General features: G+C 48.7%; 1 protein-coding gene across 3 annotated transcripts in view; it reads right to left on the bottom strand.

The window, feature by feature from the left end:
• The window catches only part of VSIG10 (V-set and immunoglobulin domain containing 10), a 50,982-nt gene extending 48,981 nt beyond the window's left edge, over nt 1–2,001 (bottom strand). For all 3 annotated transcript variants that reach the window (XM_074402175.1, XM_074402176.1, XM_003932202.4), the window contains exon 1: nt 1,604–2,001. In XM_074402175.1, coding sequence (XP_074258276.1) covers nt 1,604–1,682 — 79 coding nt within the window. In that variant the 5' untranslated portion in view covers nt 1,683–2,001. The remainder of the gene's footprint in view (nt 1–1,603) is intronic.
• Between the last annotated feature and the right edge of the window lie 14,452 nt (nt 2,002–16,453).

Raw genomic sequence — 16,453 nt, 5'->3', positions numbered from 1 at the left:
ATTAACTAGGCGTGGTGGCACACGCCTGTAGTCCCAGCACTTGCAGGCCGAGGTGGAAGGATCGCTGCAGTGATCGCGCCACTGCACTCCAGCCTGGGCAACAGAGCAAGAGCCTGGCTCGGAAAAAAATAGCTGGGTATGCCAGTGGAGATAGGTTTCCCATGGGGCAGGAGGCGGTCAGCCCGAAAGCAAGGTCATTCCAGCAGCATGACTTCATCCCAGGGTTCTTTTGATTTCCCAGGTCCTTGGGGGTTCATCGAGCAGGAAACACTGCAGACGGCTGGGGAGGTGGGAATACTTGACCATCACCTTTAACATCCAGAGATGACCAACTGGGAACTGTACTGCTCCCCGCCCCAAGCACACACCCGCTCCCAGCACAGTGATTACTCAGCCAAATGCCTGGAGGGTCAGCAGGTAACGCCCATGACTAAAGAAGGCGGGGCAAATATTACAATAGGAAAACGTGGAACAAATTTGGGGTCACATGTGCCGTAGATAAGAGGATGACCACTGTCCAGATCCAACTGGGAAAGCAGGCCGCGTGTTGCCAGACCTTCGGATTTTTCCAGATAAACTGGAAATCTAGGTTATAAGAAATGTTATTGTTTTTAAATGGTTGGTCAAAAAAATAAAACAAAACAGAATGAGTCTGACAATTAGGAACTTTTGGCACTTGCTGCTAGGAAGCTCCAGCGTAACTTACAACCTATCTGCAGAAATCTGCAAGAGATCAGTTGGGTGAAGCCGACCCGGGAACACAAAAAGTAGCGTAGCGCTCAGCCTGCATCCTGGCACACTTCACCGCCTCCTGGCTCCACCTCCTCTCCCTGCACCCCAGCCTCCTCCCAGCTTGTCACACTCCCAGCACACAGTAGGCATGCATTCGCTGGTGCAATACATTCAAATATGTATATTTTTCCAGTCTTTTTACATTCTACATATTCTTGTAAGCACCCTCCCAATCCTTTTTTCGTTGCAAAGCAGACTACAGATGAAGCATTTCAGACCTTTTCTCAATCATATCAAGTGTGAGGGGAAGTCTTTTGTAAGTCAGCCAAGTATTTCAAAATAAAAAGCTTTTCCAAAAGAAAAGGCGGAAGACCCCGCTTTGAATGCGGTGGTCAGCACAGGAAGGCTTGCAAAGGTGTGTAGGGAAGTCCACCGGTTACAGGTGTAAGGCGAGTTCAACCTTGAGCAGAGGGAGAATAAAGTGGGAGTCTCGAGTCTGAGCACCAGCTTATCAGGTATTAATAAAACCAGAACGCGAATTTACATCCGACGCTTTAAAAAAAAAAATCAATTTCCCGGCACACGTGCCTCTTTATTTTCCCCTGCACCTCGGCTCGGGTCCTCCGCAGCCTCTCCGGCTGCCCGCCCCAGAAGGCTGGAGGTATCTCGACCCGCACCGGCTGCCCGGGAAAATTCCTTCCTGCAAAGACGGCGGAGCTGCGAGCAGGAAACGAAGACCCTCCTGGGGCGGCTTCGGGGCTGCGGCCACCGCAGATCCGGGCGGAGTCCGAGGGAATTCGGTCCCTCTCTGTCCCCTCCCCACCGCTGACTAGGAAAACTCAACTTTTTCCTCCAGATCGCGGCCCCTTACCTACGGCTACCCAGCCGGCCAGGAGCGCCCCGAGGCAGATGAGGACGCGGGGCTCAGGCGCACTGCCGCCTGCGGCCATCTCGCCCCAGATCCCGGCTCAGGAAACGCAGGCTCGGGCTGGATGTGTGCGCCCCAGGGCCCCGACGCCCGGGGGACCGCGGGCTCCTCCCAGGTCCTCGGAACGGCAGAGTGGCCTCACTTTGTCGGCCCCCAGGAAGGATGCTCGGCGGAGCTGGGTGTCCGCGGCCGGGAGCGGCGCTCGGCTGCAGGCGCGGGTCCCCGCTCCCCAGCGCCCTAGCCGGGGAGGGAGGACGCACACCGCCCCCTGTGCCCGCCTGCCCACTCCCGCCGGCGGAAAACAACAGGAGCTCCCTCCCTCCCTCCGCCTCCCAGCCAGGCGGGAGCCCAACTTCCTCTACCTTGGCCGGGGAGGAGGGCTTTCTGCCGAGGGCGCGCCGAGCCGGGTCCCGCCGGGCCAGGGGCGGAGCGCGGAGGCTGGGCCCTCCCCGAGTCCACTCCGTCCGGGACGGCAGCCGGAGTCGCGGGGACCGCGGGTGGGACGGGGCCTTGCAGCTGCCGCAGGACGCACCCCGCGCCGCGGCCCCGGGCTGCCGAACCCGGAGGAGGTGGTTGTCAAGCTGCAGAACGCAGGACCCTCCTGGCAGTCCCCGCTGAGCGTCTCGAGGGATTCCCGTCCGTGTCCCTGGGCGCAGGGCGGGCGCCAAGGCCGCCATCGCTGCCTTTCCCTACCCTCTGCGGAAGGGAGCCGGAGAAAGATGATCCCCTGACCTTCAGCCAAAAGCGGCCAAGAGACTCCGGTTCTCCGGTGAACTGGCCGGGACCACACAAAGAGAGCGAGCGCCACGGAGTCTCCGGGACCTGTTTCTCAAGAGTTTTGTTTTTGCTTTTCCCGTTTTAGTTCTCCCACCAGCTACCCAGTCAGATTCCCAGGCTAAGTTCCTCTCTTCCCGGCCATGCCTTCGTCCCATTCGGTCCTGGGGAAAATGCGGCTTTGATATCCTCAGGCAGAGCCATCCATAAAACAGCCCTCGGATAAACTTCCCTGTTTAAAATAATAATAATAATAATAATTATTATTATTATGGCCGGGCGCGGTGGCTCAAGCCTGTAATCCCAGCACTTTGGGAGGCCGAGGCGGGTGGATCACAAGGTCGAGAGATCGAGACCATCCTGGTCAACATGGTGAAACCCCGTCTCTACTAAAAATACAAAAAATTAGCTGGGTATGGCGGTGCGTGCCTGTAATCCCAGCTACTCAGGAGGCTGAGGCAGGAGAATTGCCTGAGCCCAGGAGGCGGAGGTTGCGGTGAGCCGAGATCGCGCCATTGCACTCCAGCCTGGGTAACAAGAGCGAAACTCCGTCTCAAAAAAAAAAAAAAAAAAAAAAATTATTATTATTATAAACCTGGCACGGTGGCTCACGCTTGTAATCCCAGCACTTTGGGAGGCCGAGGCGGGCGGAACACCCGAGGTCAGGAGTTTGAGGCCAGCCTGGCCAACATGGTGAAACCACATCTCTAGTAAAAATACAAAAAATTAGCCGGGCCTGGTGGCGGGTGCCTGTAGTCCCAGCTACGTACTTGGAAGGCTGAGGCAAGGTAATCGCTTGAACCTGGGAGGCGGAGGTTGCAGTGAGCCGAGATCATGCCACTGTGCTCCAGCCTAGGTGACAGCAAGACTCCATCTCAAAAATAATAATAATAAAACAAACTGCAATTAGCATAGTAAAATGTTAATTGTAGGCTCTAGGGAGCTCTGGAAATATGTGTGTTCACATTTTTCCGACTGTTCCGTATGTTTGAAAATGTTCATAAAATGTTGGAAGAAGAAACAAAAAAATGCTATTAACATCATTGTTCTGGCCAGGCGCGGTGGCTCACGCCTGTAATCCCAACACTTTGGGAGGCCGAGGAGGGCAGATTGCCTGAGGTCATGAGTTCGAGACCAGCCTGACCAACATGGTGAAACCCCATCTCTACAAAAATACAAAAATTAGCCGGGCATGATGTCAGGTGCCTGTAGTCCCAGCTACTGGGGAGGCTGAGGGAGGAGAATCGCGTAAACTGGAGGCAACTGAGCAACACTCCGTCCATCTCCAAAAAAAAATTAAAATTAAAATTAAAAAATTAAAAAATAAGATCATTTGTTCTGTTGTCCAACAGTCCCCTTACTGAAATGCTTCTTCCATGAGGAAATCCTCTTGAAACCACACAAAAAAAGTCTTTCTCCTGATAAACTGAGCCATGAAGCTGAACGATTCTGCCTTTTTAATTTTTTTATTTTTATTTTATTTTATTTTATTTTTGAGATAGGATCTCACTCCAGTTGCCCAGGCTGGAGTGCAGTGGTGCAATCTCAGAACACTGCAGCCTCCACCTCCAGGGCTCAAGTGATCCTCCCACCTCAGCCTTCTGAGTAGCTGAGACTACAGGTATGCATCACCACACCCAGTTAATTTTTGTATTTTAAGTAAAATACAAACATTTTGTATTTTTTGCATGTTGCCCAGGCTGGTCTCGAACTCCTGACCTCAAATGATCCACCTGCCTCAGCCTGCCAAGGTGTTGGAATTACAGGTGTGAGCCACTGCACCCAGCCCTTTTTTATTGTTTGCTCAAAGATTTTTAAATAACTGTTCATCAGATTCTTGACAGGAATTTTGTTTTGTTTTTGAGACAGGTTCTCCCTATACCATCCCGGCTGAAGTGCAGTAGTGCAATCATAGCTCACTGCAGCCTCGACCTCCTAGACTTGAGTTGATCCTCCCAGAGTGCTGGAATTACAGGCATGAGCCGCTGCACTCAGCTTTGTTCTTGCTTTTCATGTTAGACCTCGTGGCAGATCCTACACTAACCAGACCTGTTTCCTGTATCCTCAGTACCTGCCGCCTAGTTACCATTCTAATATACATTTGTTGAATAAACAACTGAGAGTTCATTGATTTTGATATTGTAGTTCCTCAGCTTTTCTGGCAAACACCTTACATCCTCATCTGAAATAAACAAGCTATAAATAAAATCAATAACTGGGCCAGGCAAGCTGGCTCATGTCTGTAATCCCAGCACTCAGGAAGGCTGAGGTGGGCGGATCCCTTGAGGTCAGGAGTTTGAGACCAGCCTGACCAACACAGTGAAACACCGTCTCTACTTAAAAAAGTAGCTGGGCGTGGTGGCGCACACTCATGACCCCAGCTACTTGAAAGGCTGAGGCAGGAGGATTGCTGGAAACCAGGAGGCAGAAGTTGCAGTGAGCCGAGATTGTGCCACTGCACTCCAGCCTGAGCGACACAGAGACCCTGTTCAAAAATAAATAAATAAATAAATAAATAATAAATTTTTTAATTAAAAAAAGAAAATCGATAACTGGCCAGTTTTCAGCAGATGGCCTGGAATTCTCCATTACCTCATGGTGAATTGTACAGGGCAGCCTTCTTGACATATTGTCCAAGTTGATGTATGGTTCTAATCTCACTGGGCCCTCCCTGCAACCCATGGACCTAAGGTGCAGTGCCACATGCCATCTGGCTTTATTTATTTACTTTTGAGACGGAGTCTTGCTTTGTCACCCAGGCTGGAATGCAGTGGCACGATCTCGGCTCACTGCAACCTCTGCCTCCTGGGTTCAAGCCATGCTCCTGTCTCAGCCTCCCAAGTAACTGGGATTACAGACACACACCACCACGCCTGGTTAATTTTTGTATTTTTAGTAGAGAAGGGTTTTGACCATGTTGGCCAGGCTGGTCTCGAACTCCTGACCTCAAGTGATCCACCCACCTCGGCTTCCCAAAGTGCTAGGATTACACGTGTGAGCCATCGCTCCCATCGCCATCCAGTTTTATCAATGAGAAACCTACCGCTCTGGAAGTTTACCTCTGAGTCACACAGCTGGCTGGTAGTAAAGCCACAACTGACTGTCTAACTGCAACTCCAGTCCCACAGAGCTGAAACCTTGTCACATGTGCAAAGGCTGCCAGGACCAAGGGGACATGCACCTGAATGCTCTGTATGTCACTGGACGATCAGTCAACAGCCTTCCCTCGAGCGGAGCTGGCCTGGAAAACACCACCCTCTTCGTTTTGAGTGCAGGGGCTCAGGCCAGCGCTGAGTCAGAACTGTGTAAGGAGCTGCCCTGACGTCCACTTGCATTTTAGGTCACTCTGGACAGTAGAAAGTACCCTGCCTAGAACAACCTGCAGTGAGTTGGGGGGTTTGCATGGGATCCCCAGCAACATAGGGTCCTTTTAGAGCCCAAGTTTCTCTATCTGCAAAATAGACCTAATTTTTCTTTTCTTTCTTTTTTTTTTTTTTGAGACAGAGTCTAGCTCTGTCGCCAGGCTGGGGTACAGCAGCATGATCTCAGCTCATTGCAACCTCCACCTTTCGGGTTCACACGATTCTCCTGCCTCAGCCTCCTGAGTTGCTGGACTCATAGGCAAGCACCGCCACACCCAGCTATTTTTGTATTTTTTAGTAGAGATGGGGTTTCACCATGTTGGCCAGGGTGGTCTCCATCTCCTGACCGTGTGATCCGTTCACCTTTGCCTGATAGACCTAATATTTAATCTCATGGGATGTTGTAAAGATAAACTAGATTGGGCTTGGAGGCCTAGGCTGTAAGACTTCTTGAGGCCAAGAACTTGAGACCACCATGGGGCAACATAGCAAGACCCCCATATCTACAAACAAAAAAAAATTTTTTTAATTAGCCAGAGCCAGGTGCCATAGCTCACACCCATAATCTCAGCACTTTGGGAGGCTGAGGCTGGAGGATTACTTGAGCCCAGGAATTCAAGATCACCATGAGCAACTTGATGAAACCTTGTCTCTACAAAAAAAAAAAAAAAAAAAAAAAAAATTAGCCAGGAATAGTAGCACGCCTATAGTCCTAGCTACTCAGGAGGCTGAGGTTGGAGGATCACTTGAGGCCAGGAGGTGGAGGCTATGATCATGCCACTGCACTTCAGCCTGAGCAACAGAGCAAGACCCTGTCTCTTAGAAAATAATAACAAAAATAATTAGGATAAACAGAGTTGACTTGTATGAAGAGAATCAATAAAAATCTTTACAGACCTAAGGCATGGTTTTGAAACCTGTCATTCAAGATGCCACTCAGTCACAGGGTCCCCAAATCCCACAATCCTATCTGGACCATGGGGTTCAAACAATTCTCTGTCCAGGGTGCTACACGTAGCAATTTTTTTTAAAATAGGTTTTCCCTCTGTCACCCAAGCTGGAGTGCAGTGGTATGAACAGAGCTCACTGCAACCGCCTCCAGGGCCCAAATTATCCTCCCACTTCAGCCTCCAGAGAAGCTGGGACTACATGCACAGCCAGCACACAAGGATAACTTTTTTTTTTTTTTTTTCTTTTTTTCTTTTTTTTTTTTTCTTGAGACGGAGTTTCGCTCTTGTTGCCCAGGCTGGAGTGCAATGGCGCGATCTCGGCTCACCGCAACCTCCGCCTCCTGGGTTCAGGCAATTCTCCTGCCTCAGCCTCCTGAGTAGCTGGGATTACAGGCACACGCCACCATGCCCAGCTAATTTTTAGTATTTTTAGTAGAGACGGGGTTTCACCATGTTGACCAGGTTGGTCTCGATCTCTCGACCTTGTGATCCACCCGCCTTGGCCTCCCAAAGTGCTGGGATTACAGGCTTGAGCCACCGCGCCCGGCAACTTTTTTGTATTTGTATTATTTATTTATTTTGGAGACAGAGTCTTGCTCTGTCCCCAAGGCTGGAATGCAATCGGCTCACCACAACCTCCACCTCCTGGGTTCAAGCAATTCTCCTGCCTCAGCCTCTGGAGTAGCTGGGACTACCGGCACATGCCACCAAGACCAGCTAATTTTTTTTTTTTTTTGTACTTTAAGTTCTGGGGTACATGTGCAGATCTTGCAGGATTGTTGCATAGGTACACACATGCCATTGTGGTTTGCTGCCTCCATCCCCCATCATCTACATCAGGCAATGTTATCCCTCCCCAACCTCCCCATCCCCTCCCTGCCCCTCCCCAGCCCCCCAACCCCCAACAGACCCCAGTGTGTGATGTTCCCCTCCCTGTGTCCATGTGTTCTCATTGTTCAACACCCGCCTATGAGTGAGAATATGTAGTGTTTGGTTTTCTGTTCTTGTGTCAGTTTGCTGAGAATGATGGTTTCCAGGTTCATCCATGTCCCTGCAAAGGACATGAACTCATCCTTTTTTATGGCTACATGGTATTCTGTAGTGTATATATGCCACATTTTCTTTGTCCAGTCTATCCTTTTTTTTTTTTTTTTGAGACAGGGTCTCACTCTGTCACCCAGGCTGGAGAGCAGTGACACAATCTTGGCTCACCCAATACCTAGAATAGTGCCTGGCACAGCATAGACACTCAGTAAACAACTGTGGAATGAATGAATAGATCAACAAAACCAAAACAAGGCAGGGAATAAATTAATTACCAGATATTAAACATCATACTCTACTGGTTCAGTGAATATAATGGATTAAAAGGGTTCAATAACCTTAACTATCTTTACAGTTTGAGAAAGCTACATGAACAGTTAAATGAGTACTCAACACAATAAGAACATGCTTAATAAATACCAAAATATAGGAATATGGGTGAAGGAAACTTTTGTCCCTTGATTGTTATAATCAAGCAGACATATCTTTTCTTTTCTTTTTTTTTTTTTTTTTTTTTTTGAGATGGAGTTTCGCTTTTGTTACCCAGGCTGGAGTGCAATGGCGCAATCTCGGCTCACCGCAACCTCTGCCTCCTGGGTTCAAGCAATTCTCCTGCCTCAGCCTCCCAAGTAGTTGGGACTACAGGCATGTGCCACCACTCCCAGCTAATTTTTGTATTTTTAGTAGAGACGGGGTTTCACCATGTTGACCAGGATGGTCTCGATCTCTTGACCTCGTGATCCACTCGCCTCGGCCTCCCAAAGTGCTGGGATTATAGGTGTGAGCCACCACGCCCGGCCTTCTTTTTTTTAATTTTTTGAGACAGAGTCTCACTCTGTTGCCCAGGCTGGAGTGCAGTGGCACAGTCTCTGCTCACAGGCAGACATATGAGACTCTTGTTAGTGTCTAATGGATACAGAGTTTCTGTTTTACAAAATGAAGAGTTCTGTAGACATATAGTGGTGATGGCTGTGCCACAATGGGAATGTACTTAACACCATTGAATTGTACACTTAAAAATCATTTAGATGGGCCAGGCGTGGTGGCTCAAGCCTGTAATACCAGCACTTTGGGAGGCCAAGATGGGCAGATCACCTAAAGACAGGAGTTCGAGACCAGCCTGGCTAACATGGTGAAACCCCATCTCTGCTAAAAATATAAAAATTAGGGGCCGGGCGCGGTGGCTCAAGCCTGTAATCCCAGCACTTTGGGAGGCCAAGGCGGGTGGATCACAAGGTCGAGAGATCGAGACAAACCTGGTCAACATGGTGAAACCCCGTCTCTACTAAAAATACAAAAAATTAGCTGGGCATGGTGGCGCGTGCCTGTAATCCCAGCTACTCAGGAGGCTGAGGCAGGAGAATTGCCTGAACCCAGGAGGCGGAGGTTGCGGTGAGCCGAGATCGCGCCATTGCACTCCAGCCTGGGTAACAAGAGCGAAACTCCGTCTAAAAAAAAAAAAAAAAAAATTAGCTGGGCATGGTGGTAGTGGTGGGGGGAGCCTGTAATCCCAGCTACTCAGGGAGACTGAGGCAGGAAAATCGCTTGAACCCTGCGGAAGTTGCAGTGAGCCAAGATCATGCCATTGCACTCCAACTTGGGCAACAGAGTGATACTGTTTCAAAAAAACCCAAATCATTTAGATGATAGTTTCATGTTATGTTAATATTACCACAATTAAAAAATTGTTTTAATGCAGAAGAAAACTGTAAAGTGACTTCATGGTGTCTCACGCCTGTAATCCCAGCACTTTGGGAGGCTGAGGCAGGTGGATCACCTGTGGTCAGGAGTGCGAGACCAGCCTGGCCAACATGGAGAAACCCCGTCTCTACCTAAAATACAAAATTAGTCGGGCATGATGGCATGCACCTGTAATCCCAGCTACTTGGGAGGCTGAGGCAGGAAAATCGCTTGAACCCAGGAAGCGGAGGTTTCGGTAAGCTGAGATCACGCCATTGCACTCCAGCTTGGGCAACAAGAATGAGACTGTGTCTCAAAAAAAGAAAAAAAAAAAAGCAAAGAAAACTGTAAAGTGAAAGAATAATGAGGGAAAAAAGTGACACATTTAGAAAACAGACAGTGGAGATACTTCATTGGTTTTTGTGAATTAAAAAGTTAATCAGGCTGGGTACAGTAGCTCAGCCCTATAATCCCAGGACTTTAGGAAGCCAAGGCAAGAGAACTGCTTGAGCCCAGGAGTTTGAGACCAGCTTGGGTAACACAGTGAGACCCCTCCCCTCCAATTACTAAAAAAAAAAAAAAAAATTAACTGAGGTAGTAGTGTGTGCCTGTAGTCCCAGCTACTCAGGAGGCTGAGGTGGGAGACTCATTTGAGTGCAGGAATTTGAGGACGTAGTGAACTATGATGGTGGCACTGCACTCTAGCCTCAGCAGCTGAGCAAGGCACTGTCTCAAAAAAGAAAAAAAGGGCTGGGTGTGGTGGCTCACGCCTGTAATCCCAGCATTTGGGAGTCCGAGGCAGGCAGATCACTTGAGGTCACGAGTTGGAGATAGCCTGGCCAATATGGCGAAATCTTGTCTCTATTAAAGACAGAAAAATTAGCTGGCAGGTGTCTGTAATCCCAGCTACTCAGGAGGCTGATGCAGGAGAATCACCTGAACCTGGGAGTTGGAGGCTGCAGTGAGCCAGGATTGTGCCACTGCACTCCAGCCTGGATGACAGAGCACGACTCTGTCTCAAAAGACAGAGAGGCCAGGCGCGGTGGCTCACGCCTGTAATTCCAGCACATTGGGAGGCTACGGCAGGTGAATCTTGAGGTCAGCAGTTCGAGACCAGCCTGGCCAAGATGGTGAAACCCTGTCTCTACTAAAAATACAAAGATTATCCAGATGCTGTGGCAGGTGCCTATAATCCCAGCTACTCGGGAGGCTGAGGTGGGAGAATCACTTGAACCTGGGAGGTGGAGGTTGCAGTGAGCTGAGATTGTGCCACTGCCCTCTAGCCTGGGCAACAGAGCAAGACTCCATCTCAAAAAGAGAGAGAGAATGAAGTTGCTTTAGGCTTCAAAGATCCGGGGTGAGAAAGCGCTCACTCCAAGGCTGATCAAAAGGACTCAGCCTCAGACCTGGGTCCACAAGGAGGTTCCTAGTGACTTGCCCTGTAACAGCCTCTCTGAGCCATCTGTGAGCTGGGAATGAGAATACCTACCTCTCAGACATGTGAAGAGGAATGAATGGCTAATGTGCCTAAAGCACTTAGCCCCAGATTATGTTTTCAGTTTGTGGGAGGTGAAAAGGAAACAAAACAAAAAAGCCACGTGTCAGCCAGGTGCGGTGGCTCACGCCTGTAACCTCAGCACTTTGGGAGGCCAAGGCGGGTGGATCACTTGAGTGCAGAAGTTCAAGACCACCCTGGGAAACATGGTGAAACTCCGTCTCTACTGAAAACACAAAAAGGCCAGGCTTGGTGGCTCATGACTGTAATCCCAACACTAGGAGGCCACGGCAGGTGGATCACCTGAGGTCAGGAGCTAGACATCAGTCTGGCCAACATGGCAAAACCCTGTCTCTACTAAAAAAAAAAAAAAAAAAAACACAAAAATTAGCTGTGTGTAGTGGCTGACTCTACAAAAAAAAAAAAAAAAAAAGCCGGGTGTAGTGGCTCATGCTTATAATCCCAGCACTCTGGGAGGCTGATACAGGTGGCAGATCACCTGAGGTCAAGAGTTTAAGACCAGCCTGGCCAACATTTGTAGAGATGGAATCTCACTATGTTGTCTAAGCTGGTCTCAAACTCCTGGGTCAAGCAATGATCCCACCTCAGCCTCCCAAAAGTGTTGGGATTACAGGCAGGAGCCACTGCGCCTGGCCACTTGTATTTTTTAAATTTATATAACCATAAAGATCCTTTCATTATGATTATCCAGATTTGTAAGATTCAATAAAAGTTTTTTTGATGGCCGGGCGCGGTGGCTCAAGCTTGTAATCCCAGCACTTTGGGAGGCCGAGGCAGGTGGATCACGAGGTCGAGAGATCGAGACCATCCTGGTCAACATGGTGAAACCCCGTCTCTACTAAAAATACAAAAAATTAGCTGGGCATGGTGGCACATGCCTGTAATCCCAGCTACTCAGGAAGCTGAGGCAGGAGAATTGCCTGAACCCAGGAGGCGGAGGTTGCGGTGAGCCTAGATCGCGCCATTGCACTCCAGCCTGGGTAACAAGAGCGAAACTCCGTCTCAAAAAAAAAAAAAAAAAAAAAAAGCTTTTTTGATAACAGCTTTTTCATTTTCTTTTTATTTTTTGAGACAGACTCTTGCTTCGTAGCCCAGGCTGGAGTGCAGTGGCTCGATTTTGGCTCACTGCAACCTCCACCTCCGAGGTTCAAGCAATTCTCCTGTCTCAGCCTCCTGAGTAGCTGAGATTACAGGTGCCCAACACCACACTCTGCTAATTTTTGTATTTTTTTTAGTAGAGATGCGGTTTCACCATGTTGGCCAGGCTGGTCTCGAACTCCTGACCTCAGGTGATCCACCCACCTTGGCCTCCCAGTCCACTGGGATTACAGGCATGAGCTGCCATGCCCAGCTGATAACAGTTCACTCAGTTAAAGTGTGTACAATTCAATGGCTTTTAGTGTAGTCACAAGGTTGTACAACTATTATTCCCATCAATTTTAGATTTCCATCACTCCGAAAAGGCACCCCATACCCTTTAGCTATCATCTTGCTATGGTTTGAATGTGTCCTCCAAAAGTTCATGTGTTGCAAACTCAGTCCCTCTGTCCTGAAGCATGAATTGATGTTGCCATGATGGGAATGGCTTAGTTAGAAAAGCAAGCGCACTCTGGCTCCTTCGTTTTTGTCCTCTTGCCATGTGATGCCCTCCACCATGTTATGATACAGCAAGAAGGTCCTCACCAGATGCTTATTCCATTCTCAGGCTCCAGAATCATGAGCTAAATATACTTTTTATCAATTACCTTACCTAGTCTGTGGTGTATACGCAACGGAAAACAGACTAAGATACACTCCCAGTTTCCCCATGCCCTCTAACCCCCAACAATCAGGAATCAACTTTCGGTCTCTATGGTTTTGCCTATTCCAGACATTTCATATTAACAGAAGCAAGCAATATATGTTGTGACTGGCTTCTTTTTTTTTTTTTTTTTTTTTTTTTTGAGACCCAGGCTGGAGTGCAATGGCACGATCTCGGCTCACCGCAACCTCCGCCTCCTGGGTTCAAGCAATTCTCCTGCCTCAGCCTCCTGAGTAGCTGGGATTACAGGCATGGGCCACCATGCCCAGCTAATTTTTTTGTATCTTTAGTAGAGACGGCGTTTCACCATGTTGACCAGGATGGTCTCAATCTCTTGACCTCGTGATCCACCTGCCTCAGCCTCCCAAAGTGCTGGGATTACAGGCTTGAGCCACCGCGCCCGGCTGTGACTGGCTTCTTTCACTTAGCACAATGTTCTCAAGGTTTATCTACATTGTAGCTTGTATCAGTACTTCATTTCATTTTATGACCAAATTATATCCCATCGTATGGAAATGTTAGTAGCAGTGTATCCATACAGGTCTGCAGCAACCTGACTCCTTGCCTTCTCAGAAGAAAGAATTCAACCAAGGGATATAAGGCAGAGTGAGAAACCAAGGCAAGTCTTACAGAAGGAGTGAAAGTTTATTAAAAAGTTTTAGAGAAGAAATGCAAGGAAATAAAGTATACTTGGAAGAGGGCCAGTAGGCAAGTTGAGAGATTCAAGTGCATGGTTTGACCTTTGACTTGGGGTCTTGTATGTTGGCAGTCAGCATGTACAATGGCCTGCTAGCACTTGGGAGGGGCTGCACGTGCAGCATGTTTACTGAAGCTACATGTGCACTCACTTGAGGCATTCCTCCCTCATCAGTTGAGTGTTCCTAGAGGAAGGTCATGCACCAGTTAAACTCCACCATTTTGCCTCTTCATGCACACGCTTAAGCCCACTCACCCAACTCTTGAGATCTTATTGGGAAGCTGCTGATCACCAGTTTCTGGCGTTTCTATCTATTGGGAGACTGTCTTTCCCTGGCATTGGCTGTGACTGATGATGATGATGATGATGATGATGATGATTTATTTTTCGAGATGGAATCTCGCTCTGTCGCCAGGGCTGGGGTGCAGTGGTGTGGCACCACCATGCCAGGCTAGTTTTTTTTTTTTTTTTTTTTTTGGTGTATTTTTGGTAGATATGGAGATTCACCATGTTGCCCAGGCTGGTCTCAAACTCCTGATGTCAAGTGATCTGCCTACCTCAGCCTCCCGAAGTGCTGGGATCACAGGCATGAGCCACTATGCCCGACTTAAAGAGGCTATCTGTGTGCCAATGCACCTGGCCGGAATTTCATCAAGCAATACTTTATGCCATTATTTTTTCTTTTTTCAACAGTTTTAGTCAAAGTATTTTAGGTGTGTAGGTGGATTTCCCAATTTCTTAGGGTCTCAGGAATAATACAGAGTGATCACAAGAGAATAAAAAATTCCAGGTGGCAGTTACACATGACTAGCAAAAGAAAACTTTTGCTGCAGAAGCAAGGGGCTGATAAGACCCTGAAAAGCCAGGGTGGGGACCAGGCTGGCTCAGACCAACTAGACCCAACATGGTGCTGGATTTGACATAGGTTTCACCAAGGACCTCAGTATACACTCATTAATATACTAAATCCCACACCCCTTGGGCATGGCGGCTCATGCCTGTAATCCCAGCACTCTGGGAGACCAAGGTGAGTGGATCACCTGAGGTCAGAAGTTCGAGACCAACCTGGCCAACATGGTGAAACCCCATATCTACTGAAAACACAAAAATTAGCAGGGCATGGTGGCAGGTGCCTGTAATCCCAGTTACTCAGTAGGCTGAGGCAGGAGAATCGCCTGAACCTAGGAGGCAGAGGTTGCAATGAGCCAAGATTGTGCCACTGCATTCCAGCCTGGGTGACAGAGTAAGATGACAGAGTGGGAACTCTGTCTCAAAATAAATAAATAAATAGGTCCAGCATGGTGGCTCATGCCTGTAATCCCAGCACTTTGGGAGGCTGAGGTGGGCGGATCACAAGATCAGGAGTTCAAGGCCAGCCTGGCCAACACAGTGAAACCCTGTCTCTAATAAAAATATAAAGATCACGAGGTCAAGAAATCGAGACCATCCTGGTCAACATGGTGAAACCCCGTCTCTACTAAAAAATCCGAAAAAATTAGCTGGGCATGGTGGCGCGTGCCTGTAATCCCAGCTACTCAGGAAGCTGAGGCAGGAGAATTGCCTGAACCCAGGAGGCGGAGGTTGCAGTGAGCCGAGATCGCGCCATTGCACTCCAGCCTGGGTAACAAGAGCGAAACTCTGTCTCAAAAAGAAAAAAAAAAAAAAATTAGCCAGGCATGGTGGTACGTGCCTGTAGTCCCAGCTACTCGGGAGGCTGAGGCGGGAGAATTGCTTGAACCCGGGAGGTGGAGGTTGCAGTGACCAGAAATCGCGCCACTATACTCCAGCTTGGGCAACAGAATGAGACTTCGTCTCAAAATAAATAAATAAACATTAAATGAATAAACCCCACACCCACCAATGCCATGATAGTTCCAGAAACACCCGTATTTGGTGTAAAAATGGGTAGCACCGCAATTCTGAGAAATCTCCACTTTTCCCCCGGTATCTTCATGAATATTCCACTCCTTGGTTGACAAAACCCAAAAGATAGAAACCCCACGCCCCATTGCATGACTCTGAGTCTGCCTGCACTCCCCTTTCTTGAGTGTGTACTTTTCACTTTGCAATAAATCTTTGTACTTACACCATTTTCTGACTCACTCTTGAATTCCTTCTTGAGATGGTGTCAAGAGCCTAGATACTGGGTGGGGTGGAGGTTCCTCCAGCCTTTAGGGACCTCCCCAACCCCACCCGTATCACCAGTGCCTGATCGTCATCTTCCACCCCTGCAAAAGTTCCATCCCATTTCTCAAATCAGGCATATAGACAATTCCGTCTCACTAAACTGGTAGAGATGGCATCGTGGTGGCATGGTACTACATGCATCCTGGCCTTTCTGGGTGATGGCTGACTTCCTGTAAGAGGTGGAGAGGCCGGGCGCAGTGGTTCATGCCTGAAATCCCAGCACTTTGGGAGGCCTAGATGGGCAGATCACTTGAGGCTGGAGTTCAAGACCAGCCTAACATGCAGAAACCCCATCTCTACTAAAAATACAAAATTAGCTGGGCGTGGTGGTGCCTGCCTGTAGTCCCAGCTACTCAGGAGACTCAAGCAGGAGAATTGCTTGAACCTGGGAGGTGGAGGTTGCAGTGAGCTGAGACTGAGGCATTGCACTCCAACCTGGGCAATAAGGGCTAAACTTCATCTCTAAAAAAAGAAGAGGTTGACAAAGATCCCTCATAAGATCATACTGTGTGCTCTTGCTGGACACACACTTTCCATGAAATGAGCTCTTCTGTCCTTTGAGTAAACCTCTGAAATAGGTATGATTGTTTGGTTTATTTCTGAGACACGAGGCTGGAGTGCAGTGGCATGATCTTGGCTCACTGCAGCCTCCACCCGCCTGGGCTCAGGTAAAGCCACACCCGGATAATTGTTGTACTTTTTTTTTGTAAATTTGGGGTTTTGCCATCTTGCCCAAGCTGGTCTCAAACTCCTGGGCTCAAGCAATGCACCTGTCTCGTGAT

Source organism: Saimiri boliviensis, chromosome 7 (assembly GCF_048565385.1).
Source record: "Saimiri boliviensis isolate mSaiBol1 chromosome 7, mSaiBol1.pri, whole genome shotgun sequence".
In the NCBI taxonomy this organism is placed as follows: Eukaryota; Metazoa; Chordata; class Mammalia; order Primates; family Cebidae; genus Saimiri; species Saimiri boliviensis.
Note: the sequence above shows the minus strand (reverse complement) of the source record. Positions and strands in the feature narration are given on the sequence as shown.